This window comes from Etheostoma spectabile, chromosome 10 (genome assembly GCF_008692095.1).
Source record: "Etheostoma spectabile isolate EspeVRDwgs_2016 chromosome 10, UIUC_Espe_1.0, whole genome shotgun sequence".
NCBI classification, from domain to species: domain Eukaryota; kingdom Metazoa; phylum Chordata; class Actinopteri; order Perciformes; family Percidae; genus Etheostoma; species Etheostoma spectabile.
Window position 1 is genome coordinate 30,640,066 of NC_045742.1, and position 12,273 is coordinate 30,652,338.

The following is a 12,273-nucleotide window of genomic DNA, read 5'->3' on the forward strand; positions in this document are numbered from 1 at the left end:
AACGCCTGAGCAGATTATGCGTTGAGCTGAAGAAGTCCAGAAGACTACAACCATCAGGTCTAGAAATTACACTTAGTTTAATGCTTCTCACGTTTCACATCCATTCAGCTTCAGACCTGCCAGACCGGTACGTCTGGTTCCTGCTGGTTCTGATGGCGTCAGACCTTCTGGTTCCTGCTGGTTCTGATGGCGTCAGACCTTCTGGTTCCTGCTGGTTCTGATGGCGTCAGACCTTCTGGCTCCTGCTGATTCTGATGGCTTTAGACCTTCTGGTTCCTGCTGATTCTGATGGCGTCAGACCTTCTGGTTCCTGCTGGTTCTGATGGCGTCAGACCTTCTGCTACCTTCTGGTTCTGATGGCGTCAGACCTTCTGCTACCTTCTGGTTCTGACGGCGTCAGACCTTCTGGTTCCTGCTGGTTCTGATGGCGTCAGACCTTCTGGTTCCTGCTGGTTCTGACGGCGTCGGACCTTCTGCTACCTGCTGGTTCTGACGGCGTCAGACCTTCTGCTACCTGCTGGTTCTGATGGCGTCAGACCTTCTGCTACCTTCTGGTTCTGATGGCGTCAGACCTTCTGGTTCCTGCTGGTTCTGACGGCGTCAGACCTTCTGCTACCTGCTGGTTCTGACGGCGTCAGACCTTCTGGTTCCTGCTGGTTCTGACGGCGTCAGACCTTCTGCTACCTGCTGGTTCTGATGGCGTCAGACCTTCTGCTACCTTCTGGTTCTGATGGCGTCAGACCTTCTGGTTCCTGCTGGTTCTGACGGCGTCAGACCTTCTGCTACCTGCTGGTTCTGATGGCGTCAGACCTTCTGGTTCCTGCTGGTTCTGACGGCGTCAGACCTTCTGCTACCTTCTGGTTCTGACGGCGTCGGACCTTCTGGTTCCTGCTGGTTCTGACGGCGTCGGACCTTCTGGTTCCTGCTGGTTCTGATGTTGTCATACCATCTGGCCCCCCCCCGCCATCACCACGACACCCAGAACAAAAGGACAGATTCCACACAATGGTGGACATAAGCTTCATAAACCAGTACTCAAAACATAACGACTTACCTGGCTCACCAGCTCCTCACCTGAAGCTGCTTTGTCACCAGAACACCATCCTGGGGGGGCAGTGACATCACACTGGAAGAGAGATGTCTCTGACAGTTACCTGCATCTCTCCCAAACCTGCTGCTAATCTGGACTTCTAGGACCAGCTCAAAGCAATGTCTCCGTCTTTTAAGGTCCAGGGTGTAGGAATGTCTCCGTCTTTTAAGGACCAGGGTGTAGGAATGTCTCCGTCTTTTAAGGACCAGGGTGTAGGAATGTCTCCGTCTTTTAAGGTCCAGGGTGTAGGAATGTCTCCGTCTTTTAAGGACCAGGGTGTAGGAATGTCTCCGTCTTTTAAGGACCAGGGTGTAGGAATGTCTCCGTCTTTTAAGGACCAGGGTGTAGGAATGTCTCCGTCTTTTAAGGTCCAGTGTGTAGGAATGTCTCCGTCTTTTAAGGTCCAGGGTGTAGGAATGTCTCCGTCTTTTAAGGACCAGTGTGTAGGAATGTCTCCGTCTAGCGGAGACATCATATCTCACCATCAGCTGTCTCTCGCCACCAGTGTTGGGACGTTACTTCCAAGATGTGATATATATTACAGAGTACTAGTTACTGTAATATAGAGTAATTATACTACAACATTACTGTCTCTAAACTGGGATGAGTACTAGTTACTGTAATATAGAGTAATTATACTACAACATTACTGTCTCTAAACTGGGATGAGTACTAGTTCCTGTCATTTAGAGTAATTATACTACAACATTACTGTCTCTAAACTGGGATGAGTACTAGTTCCTGTCATTTAGAGTAATTATACTACAACATTACTGTCTCTAAACTGGGATGAGTACTAGTTCCTGTGATTTAGAGTAATTATACTACAACATTACTGTCTCTAAACTGCGATGAGTACTAGTTCCTGTGATTTAGAGTAATTATACTACAACATTACTGTCTCTAAACTGCGATGAGTACTAGTTCCTGTGATTTAGAGTAATTATACTACAACATTACTGTCTCTAAACTGCGTTCCACTTCCTTTGAGTTCCTTTCACCAAAATAAAAGCGGAGCTTTGACTCTGCAGTTAGCGTGAGTTTCACCCCGGATCAATAACGTCTCTTTATCCTCTTTAATACATCGTAGATTACTCATCAGATATAGTAACATGGATATGAATACGCAACGTTAAGCTGTGGAAATACTTCATTAAAACGTACAATAGGCAAGTAGGAGAAAATGAAGATACTCTAGTAAAAGTACCTCACCGTTGTATTCTAAGGTTGTCTAAAGAAAATGATCAATTATAGTGATTAAAAGTATTATTTACAGTACTTGATTTACAGCTGATATGTGGAATAACAGACACTAACTAGCACCCTAGAGCACTGTGTGCTAACAGACACTAACTAGCACCCTAGAGCACTGTGTGCTAACAGACACTAACTAGCACCCTAGAGCACTGTGTGCTAACAGACACTAACTAGCACCCTAGAGCCCTGTGTGCTAACAGACACTAACTAGCACCCTAGAGCCCTGTGTGCTAACAGACACTAACTAGCACCCTAGAGCCCTGTGTGCTAACAGACACTAACTAGCACCCTAGAGCCCTGTGTGCTAACAGACACTAACTAGCACCCTAGAGCACTGTGTGCTAACAGACACTAACTAGCACCCTAGAGCCCTGTGAGCTAACAGACACTAACTAGCACCCTAGAGCCCTGTGTGCTAACAGACACTAACTAGCACCCTAGAGCCCTGTGTGCTAACAGACACTAACTAGCACCCTAGAGCCCTGTGTGCTAACAGACACTAACTAGCACCCTAGAGCCTTGTGAGCTAACAGACACTAACTAGCACCCTAGAGCCTTGTGAGCTAACAGACACTAACTAGCACCCTAGAGCCCTGTGAGCTAACAGACACTAACTAGCACCCTAGAGCCCTGTGAGCTAACAGACACTAACTAGCACCGACTAGCACTGGTCCCTGATGTTGCGTTTAAGGTAAACTGTTAAACCTTGAGACCGACGTATAACCGCCTGCTATCTGTTGAGTTCTCCATCTTGAAACTAAGCTGTGCGGTGCAGGAACTACTCTGATTGGCTCATGATCAGACGGCGGTTTACGGAGCAGTAGATGCGCCATGCAAAAAAAACCTCAGCGTTCTATGAAATGACGCATTTAAAAAATAAAAATAGAAATGCCCAGGTTCTGCTAATTTAACTCTATTTCTGTGTTTTTGTATATGTCTGTCCCAGCTGGACTGGCCCATTAAGGACTATGAGCACGATATGAGGGGAACATCTAACGGCTTATTTACTCTTATTTTGACTGATAATACCATATGATTCATGATATTGGGGGAAGGATCATTTTTGATCGTTGTCATTGACATTTCTTTCCAAAAAGATGACAGTGTGATTTTTGGGAGGCTCTGTAGTCTGTAGGACGTCTCCGCAGCACCACAATACTTTATTTTACAACGGTTTGACACAGGTTTTGGGTTTTGGATTCTCCGGTTTTACAGACTCGAGTCAGACGACAGGTCAGGATTTACTCAACTTTTAATTGTCTCATAAATGAAGTCATCTCGGGAATGAAGCGGAGGAAGGTTCCTCTGCAGGTCGTCAGCACTGGAACAGACGTCAGGGACAGCAGCAGAAGAAGAAGAAACACAGAGACATCAGGGACGCAGTGACAACAGAAGAAGAAGAATCATATAGACCACTAAATGTTTTAAATGGGTCGATATCTATCGGAGTGTAAAACGTTACTGTCTCTTTGCATTGGTCATTATATTAGTGATGTCAGAGTGATGTCAGAGTGATGTCAGAGTGATGTCACTACCTGTAGCTGAGCCGCCAGGTGTTCAGGCAGCTTGACTCCTGCAGCTTCCAGCAGGAGGACGGTCTCAGTCAGAGGGAACCTGGAGGAAGACGAGGACTCTTCCTCGCCATGCTGAATCACCTGATGAAAACTACACAGACACACACACACACACATACACACACACACACACAGAGAAAGACTTGTTTTTGATCTCTGGGTGAAGCAGGGATGTGATTGGCTCCTGTGTGTAAAGGTGTCTCACCTGTCGCTGACGGCACTCAGCAGGTACGTTGTGTACATGTGTCTCCAATCGTGGAGGACAGACAGCAGCGAGTCTCTGAAGGGACGCAGGTCCACCTGCAGCCAGCTGTGAAGGACCACCACATCATCTAGCTGAGTCACATCTGTCCTCAGTCTGGAGAGACACTCGATCTAAAAGGTGGAGACATGGAGGTGTGAGAATGGAGGACACATCTCAGGAGGAGGTGGAGACGTGGAGGTGTGAGAATGGAGGACACATCTCAGGAGGAGGTGGAGACGTGGAGGTGTGGGAATGGAGGACACAGCAGGACAACATGTATTATGATTATAAAGTGAAGGAGAGGTGGAGCAGCTAAAGGAGCTGAGACGTCCCCGGGGGTGTCCCACCTCTCTGTGGAAGTCCTTCAGGGTGGGCGGGGCCTCCTCGGCCTCCAGCTCCTCGGGGCCCAGCTGCCGGCTGTACTTCAGGAAGTCCTTCATGACGGCGGCCCGATCGCTCTGCCACAGGAAGGAGAACCGGTCCAGACCCCCCTTCAGAAGATCCGCCTCCTCCTGCACCTGCAACAGGCGACGCATCACTTCCTGTTCCAACGCAGAGAGGTCCGGATTCTGCTGCAGGGTCTCCTGATGGACAGACAGAGGGACAGAGCGACAGACAGAGGGACAGACAGAGGGACAGAGCGACAGACAGAGAGGGACAGACAGACAGACAGAGAGGGACAGACAGACAGAGAGGGACAGAAGGACAGAGGGACAGAGCGACAGACAGAGAGGGAAAGACAGAGGGACAGAGCGACAGACAGAGAGGGACAGACAGACAGACAGACAGAGGGACAGACAGAGGGACAGAGCGACAGACAGAGAGGGACAGACAGAGGGACAGAGCGACAGACAGAGAGGGACAGACAGACAGACAGACAGAGGGACAGACAGAGAGGGACAGATAGACAGACAGACAGACAGAGAGGGACAGATAGACAGACAGAGGGACAGACAGAGGGACAGATAGACAGACAGAGAGGGACAGACAGACAAAGGGACAGACATATATATATATATATATATATATGGTTTAGTGCAGGATGTCCAAGGAGCAGAAACAGGGTACAGGGTTCGGGGCTGACTCTGGGGTGTCACAGTGATGTTAAGGTCACCTGGTAGTTGCCGTGGCGACCCCCAGAGACCCTGGGCGCCCCGCTGGCGGCGGTGTAGGTGTCAGCGATGACGCTGGTCAGGAGGTCCGAGAGGCCGCCGCCCACTGACGGCTCAAACACACTTCCTGTTTCCTGCAGCTGCAGACTGACGGCCAGGAACACAGAGCTGCAGCTCTACACACACACACACACACACGCACGCAGACACACACACACACACGCAGGCAGACACACACACACACACACAGGTGGGGTGAATATTATTATAAAAATGTTGGGAAAATGCGATAAAAACGCCCAAAAAGCAACAAGAACTAGGAAGATGTAGAAAAAACACTGAAAAATGCCCCAGGTGTGTCTCTGTGTGTCTCTGCGTCTGTGTGTCTCTGTGAGTATGTGTGTCTCTGTGAGTATGTGTGTGTGTCTCTCTGTGTGTGTGTGTGTGTCTCTGTGAGTATGTGTGTGTGTGTGTGTGTGTGTATGTGTGTGTGTCTCTGTGTGTGTGTGTCTCTCTGTGTGTGTGTGTGTGTCTCTGTGGGTGTGTGTCTCTGTGAGTATGTGTGTGTGTGTGTGTGTGTGTGTGTGTGTGTGTGTGTGTGTGTGTGTGTGTGTGTTTCTCTGTGTGTGTGTGTGTGTGTGTGTGTGTGTGTCTCTGTGTCTGTGTGTGTGTGTGTGTGTGTCTCTGTGTCTGTGTGTGTGTGTGTGTGTGTCTCTGTGTCTGTGTGTGTCTGTGTGTAACCTCTGGGTTCATGTTGTCAGACAGGAAGTGCAGCGATCGCAGCAGCAGCTTCAACAGTCCGTCCTGGACTTTGTCGTCGATGTGGTCCAGATATCTGATCCAGGACTCGGAGGATTCTTCAGCCGCGTACAGACCCCTGTTCACCTGAAGACACATCAACACCTGTCTCTCCTCCTGCCCCTCCTCCATCCACACCTGTCTCTCCTCCTCCATCAACACCTGCCCCTCCTCCATCAACACCTGTCTCTCATCTGCCCCTCCTCCATCAACACCTGTCTCTCTCCTGCCCCTCCTCCATCATCACCTGTCTCTCCTCCTCCATCAACACCTGTCTCTCCTCCTGCCCCTCCTCCATCAACACCTGCCCCTCCTCCATCAACACCTGTCTCTCATCCTGCCCCTCCTCCATCAAACACCTGTCTCTCCTCCTGCCCCTCCTCCATCAACACCTGTCTCTCCTCCTGCCCCTCCTCCATCACCACTGTCTCTCCTCCTGCCCCTCTCCATCATCACCTGTCTCTCCTCCTCCATCAACACCTGTCTCTCCTCCTGCCCCTCTCCATCATCACCACCTGTCTCTCCTCCTGCCCCTCCTCCATCACCACCTGTCTCTCCTCCTGCCCCTCCTCCATCACCACTGTCTCTCTCCTGCCCCTCCTCCATCAACACCTGTCTCTCCTCCTGCCCCTCCTCCATCACCACCTGTCTCTCCTCCTGCCCCTCCTCCATCATCACCTGTCTCTCCTCCTCCATCAACACCTGTCTCTCCTCCTGCCCCTCCTCCATCATCACCACCTGTCTCTCCTCCTGCCCCTCCTCCATCACCACCTGTCTCTCCTCCTGCCCTCCTCCATCACCACCTGTCTCTCCTCCTGCCCCTCCTCCATCATCACCTGTCTCTCCTCCTCCATCAACACCTGTCTCTCCTCCTGCCCCTCCTCCATCATCACCACCTGTCTCTCCTCCTGCCCCTCCTCCATCATCACCACCTGTCTCTCCTCCTGCCCTCCTCCATCACCACCTGTCTCTCCTCCTGCCCCTCCTCCATCAACACCTGTCTCTCCTCCTGCCCCTCCTCCATCACCACCTGTCTCTCCTCCTGCCCCTCCTCCATCATCACCTGTCTCCTCCTGCTATTGGCCAGATGCCGGAGAGCTCGCGGCCACTCAGCACTCGGCAGATAGTGGGGACAGGAAGTCGAGCACAGAAACAAACCAAAACATCCGGGTGATTTTCAAAATAAAATACCCCGTGCTCACTGTGGATCATATCTCCTGCAATCCACCTTCCCCCTCTACCCCTCTGGATGGAAACTAGCTCGAACCACCAAACCACAAAGTCTCAAGGACCCACGAGATCTCGTGAGATCTCGTGGGTCCTTGAGACTTCAGCTGTCAGCCGTTCAGCAACAGATCCAGACCTGGTGGGTGTTGACGGTGTTTCCTACCTGTGTGAGCCGGAGCAGCGCCTGTCCCTCGTCTCTGATTCGTCGGCAGCTCTGCTCGGTGGCTCCACCCTCCAGCAGCGAGTCAGCTGATCGCTGCAGCAGCTGAAGCTCCGCCCATCCCTGCAGGTGCAGACACAGACTCATCTTCAGAAAGAGCTACACACACTAAATATTTATGAATGGACGCCCGGGTAGCTCGGCTGGTAGAGCGGGCGCCCATTCAGTACGTAGAGGTTTACTCCTCCTCGGCTCCGACCTGCGGCCCTTTGCTGCATGCCACTTTATTATTTATATAAATAATAACATATTGCTCTACTATATATAATCTTTATATATAATGTTATTTATTATTTATATATTTAATCCTACGAAAGGAAAAGACCAAATGTAAGACCTCGGTGAATGAGGTGTATGAGCATGGAGGCGTCTGCAGACCGCAGCCAGCGCAGGACGCTGGTCAGTCATGTGGTTACCGTGGTAACGGACTGAGGATGGGAGGGGGGTTCTGCAGAACCTCAACCAGTGGATTCGGTATTGGGCCAAACCCCAGGAACGTGGACTGGGTGCAGGAGAGACTGACCTGTATGATCCGCGTCATGGCGTCCATGTTGGCTCTGGCCTGGCTCACTGCGGCGTGGAGGACCATCACCCTCCGTCTCTGCTGCTCCACCCGCTGCAGGACACCTGGTTACCCAGCAACAGGCACACAACATCCATCACCTGGTTACCCAGCAACAGGCACGCAACATCCATCACCTGGTTACCCAGCAACAGGCACACAACATCCATCACCTGGTTACCCAGCAACAGGCACACAACATCCATCACCTGGTTACCCAGCAACAGGCACGCAACATCCATCACCTGGTTACCCAGCAACAGGCACACAACATCCATCACCTGGTTACCCAGCAACAGGCACACAACATCCATCACCTGGTTACCCAGCAACAGGCACGCAACATCCATCACCTGGTTACCCAGCAACAGGCACACAACATCCATCACCTGGTTACCCAGCAACAGGCACGCAACATCCATCACTTGGTTACCCAGCAACAGGCACACAACATCCATCACCTGGTTACCCAGCAACAGGCACCACACATCCATCACTGGTTACCCAGCAACAGGCACACAACATCCATCACCTGGTTACCCAGCAACAGGCACGCAACATCCATCACCTGGTTACCCAGCAACAGGCACACAACATCCATCACCTGGTTACCCAGCAACAGGCACACAACATCCATCACCTGGTTACCCAGCAACAGGCACGCAACATCCATCACCTGGTTACCCAGCAACAGGCACACAACATCCAAACCACATTAGAGAATAACACCCAGACAGCTCTGAAACCGTCCGTCCGATTCTCTGCCCCCCCGACTCATGTACCTGTCCCCAAACAAGATTTGTTTGTGGTGCTCTGTGTGTCACCTTCACAGCTCCAGGTGGTCGTCTGCAGGTCCGACAGAGTCCGGTTCAGGTCCTGCAGCTGGTTCTGGGTCAGAGGAACCTCCTCCTGCAGCGCGTCACTCACCACCTGTAAAGGTAATTACATTTAATCATGATTTCATACATTTAGATTCTTCATTTCCTTTATTCTTCAGTTATTCCTCTGTGTCTGTCTCTACACGAAGAAACCACAGCTGTCTCTACATGAAGAAACCACAGCTGTCTCTACATGAAGAAACCACAGCTGTCCTACATGAAGAAACCACAGCTGTCCTACATGAAGAAACCACAGCTGTCTCTACATGAAGAAACCACAGCTGTCCTACATGAAGAAACCACAGCTGTCCTACATGAAGAAACCACAGCTGTCTCTACATGAAGAAACCACAGCTGTCCTGCATGAAGAAACCACAGCTGTCCTACATGAAGAAACCACAGCTGTCTCTACATGAAGAAACCACAGCTGTCTCTACATGAAGAAACCACAGCTGTCTCTACATGAAGAAACCACAGCTGTCTCTACATGAAGAAACCACAGCTGTCTCTACATGAAGAAACCACAGCTGTCTCTACATGAAGAAACCACAGCTGTCTCTACATGAAGAAACCACAGCTGTCCTGCATGAAGAAACCACAGCTGTCTCTACATGAAGAAACCACAGCTGTCCTACATGAAGAAACCACAGCTGTCCTGCATGAAGAAACCACAGCTGTCCTACACGAAGAAACCACAGCTGTCTCTACATGAAGAAACCACAGCTGTCTCTACATGAAGAAACCACAGCTGTCCTACATGAAGAAACCACAGCTGTCCTACATGAAGAAACCACAGCTGTCCTACATGAAGAAACCACAGCTGTCTCTACATGAAGAAACCACAGCTGTCCTACATGAAGAAACCACAGCTGTCTCTACATGAAGAAACCACAGCTGTCTCTACATGAAGAAACCACAGCTGTCCTACATGAAGAAACCACAGCTGTCCTACATGAAGAAACCACAGCTGTCCTACATGAAGAAACCACAGCTGTCCTACATGAAGAAACCACAGCTGTCCTACATGAAGAAACCACAGCTGTCCTACATGAAGAAACCACAGCTGTCTCTACATGAAGAAACCACGTCTGTCCTACATGAAGAAACCACAGCTGTCCTACATGAAGAAACCACAGCTGTCCTACATGAAGAAACCAAGGTTGGTTCCTCGAGGACGAGCAGGGACGGGTTCAGAAAACAGTCTCAATTAAATCTTCATTTAAAATAATAAAATGTTTAACAGGATCCGTTTCTAAGCTGGAGGAAGACGTCGGTATCATGTCAAACTACAACAGCCTCAAAAACAGTCTAAAGGTCCTCTTCTGCTCTGGAGACATGGGGACAGGGACCTGGTTGTAGCAGGACATGGGACAGTTACCTGGGACACGGGGACAGGTACCTAGTTATAGAAGGACATGAGGGCCGGTACTTGGGACATGGGGACAGGGACCTGGTTGTAGCAGGACATGGGGACCGGTACTTGGGACATGGGTACAGGTACCTGGTTGTAGCAGGACATGGGGACAGGTACCTGGTTGTAGCAGGACATGGGGACCGATACCTGGGACATGGACCTGGTTGTAGAAGGACATGGGGACCGGTACCTGGGACATGGGGACAGGTACCTAGTTGTAGCAGGACATGGGGACCGGTATCTGGTTGTAGCAGGACATGGGGACCGGTACCTGGTTGTAGCAGGACATGGGGACCGGTACCTGGTTGTAGCAGGACATGGGGACCGGTACCTGGTTGTAGCAGAACATGGGGACAGGGACCTGGTTGTACCAGGACATGGGGAAAGGGACCTGGTTGTAGCAGGACATGGGGACAGGGACCTGGTTGTACCAGGACATGGGGAAAGGGACCTGGTTGTAGCAGGACATGGGGACAGGTACATGGGACACGGGGACAGGTACCTGGTGTTAGCAGGACATGGGGACAGTTACCTGGGACACAGGGACGGTACCTGGTTGTAGCAGGACATGGGGACAGGGACCTGGTTGTACCAGGACATGGGGACAGGTACATGGGACACGGGGACAGGTACCTGGTGTTAGCAGGACATGGGGACAGTTACCTGGGACACAGGGACCGGTACCTGGTTGTAGCAGGACATGGGGACAGGGACCTGGTTGTACCAGGACATGGGGACAGGGACCTGGTTGTAGCAGGACATGGGGACAGGTACATGGGACACGGGGACAGGTACCTGGTGTTAGCAGGACATGGGGACAGTTACCTGGGACACAGGGACGGTACCTGGTTGTAGCAGGACATGGGGACAGGGACCTGGTTGTAGCAGGACATGGGGACAGGTACATGGGACACGGGGACAGGTACCTGGTGTTAGCAGGACATGGGGACAGTTACCTGGGACACAGGGACCGGTACCTGGTTGTAGCAGGACATGGTGTGACTCAGGACCAGGTAGCTCTGTGTGATGTCATCTCTGCAGGTGTAGAGTCGAGCGGCGTGCGGGTGGAGCTCCACGTCCGTCTCTCTGCTCACGTACCGGAGCTGCCTCAGCACCGACTCCAGCTAACAGGAGGAGTAATATATATTATATATATATATATATATATATATATATATATATATATATATATATATATATATATATATATATATATATAAAACAAATTAGCCGACTGGCTAACACTGGCACATTTACAATATGTTGATTCATGTGTGTCGTCCTTTATAAAAACAAAAATACAAAAAGTAAAAAGAAATAAATACTAAATATGGGGTGAAGCAGTAGCCGTCCCAGCTCTACACTGTAGCAATGATAGTTAGCTTGTTGCTAGCCAAACCTACCAGTTTGTGTGTGTGTGTGTGTGTGTGTGTGTGTGTGTGTGCTAGTCTAGGGTGCTAGTCTTAGCTTTTCCTCTGACGGACCTTGTGGCTGCAGCTGACTCCCAGCATGCCTTGCTGGTTGTGTTGTAGAAGAGGTTGCTCCAGGATGAATCCACAGTCTGAGTCCAGCTGCGAGCTCCAGGCGGACCTCACGCCGTCCCCGAAGTCCTGCAGGGAGTCCACAATCTGCTGGAACCTCAGCAGAACCTGCTGGGACAACCCTGAGTCCTGGTACCTGAACACAACACACACACGCACCGTCATAAAGACTGAGTCCAGCAGGTCCCTGAACACAACACGGTGTGTCCCTCTCTCTCTGTATGTGTCTGTTTGTGTGTGTGTGTCGGCATGTGTGTGTGTCTGTGTTTCTCTGTGTGTGTGTGTCGGTATGTGTATGTGTGTCTCTGTGTGTGTGCTGTCGTGTGTGTAATGTGTCTCTGTGTGTGTGTGTGTGT

The 12,273-nt window shown here is 50.6% G+C and overlaps 1 protein-coding gene and 1 long non-coding RNA gene across 4 annotated transcripts; both read right to left on the reverse strand.

The window, feature by feature from the left end:
- Positions 1-3,549: 3,549 nt before the first annotated feature.
- On the reverse strand, positions 3,550-12,089 carry LOC116697086 (dynein beta chain, ciliary). The gene is made up of 11 exons (XM_032528399.1): positions 11,861-12,089; positions 11,354-11,500; positions 8,909-9,014; positions 8,046-8,149; positions 7,466-7,585; positions 6,019-6,162; positions 5,280-5,453; positions 4,513-4,749; positions 4,127-4,296; positions 3,883-4,012; positions 3,550-3,668 (listed from the first exon to the last, which is right to left on the reverse strand). Exons 1-11 carry the CDS (start codon positions 12,080-12,082, stop codon positions 3,663-3,665), a joined length of 1,560 nt encoding a protein of 519 aa, XP_032384290.1. The 5' UTR covers positions 12,083-12,089; the 3' UTR covers positions 3,550-3,662.
- On the reverse strand, positions 10,576-11,341 carry LOC116697088 (uncharacterized). 3 transcript variants are annotated; one of them, XR_004333914.1, is made up of 3 exons: positions 11,222-11,341; positions 11,061-11,120; positions 10,576-10,908 (listed from the first exon to the last, which is right to left on the reverse strand). It is a non-coding gene; the product is annotated as an uncharacterized LOC116697088 (long non-coding RNA). The 3 variants fall into 3 exon arrangements; XR_004333912.1 differs by lacking the exon at positions 11,222-11,341 and adding an exon at positions 11,010-11,039 and having other exon boundaries at positions 11,101-11,199; XR_004333913.1 differs by lacking the exons at positions 11,061-11,120; positions 11,222-11,341 and adding exons at positions 11,010-11,039; positions 11,121-11,144.
- Positions 12,090-12,273: the final 184 nt, after the last annotated feature.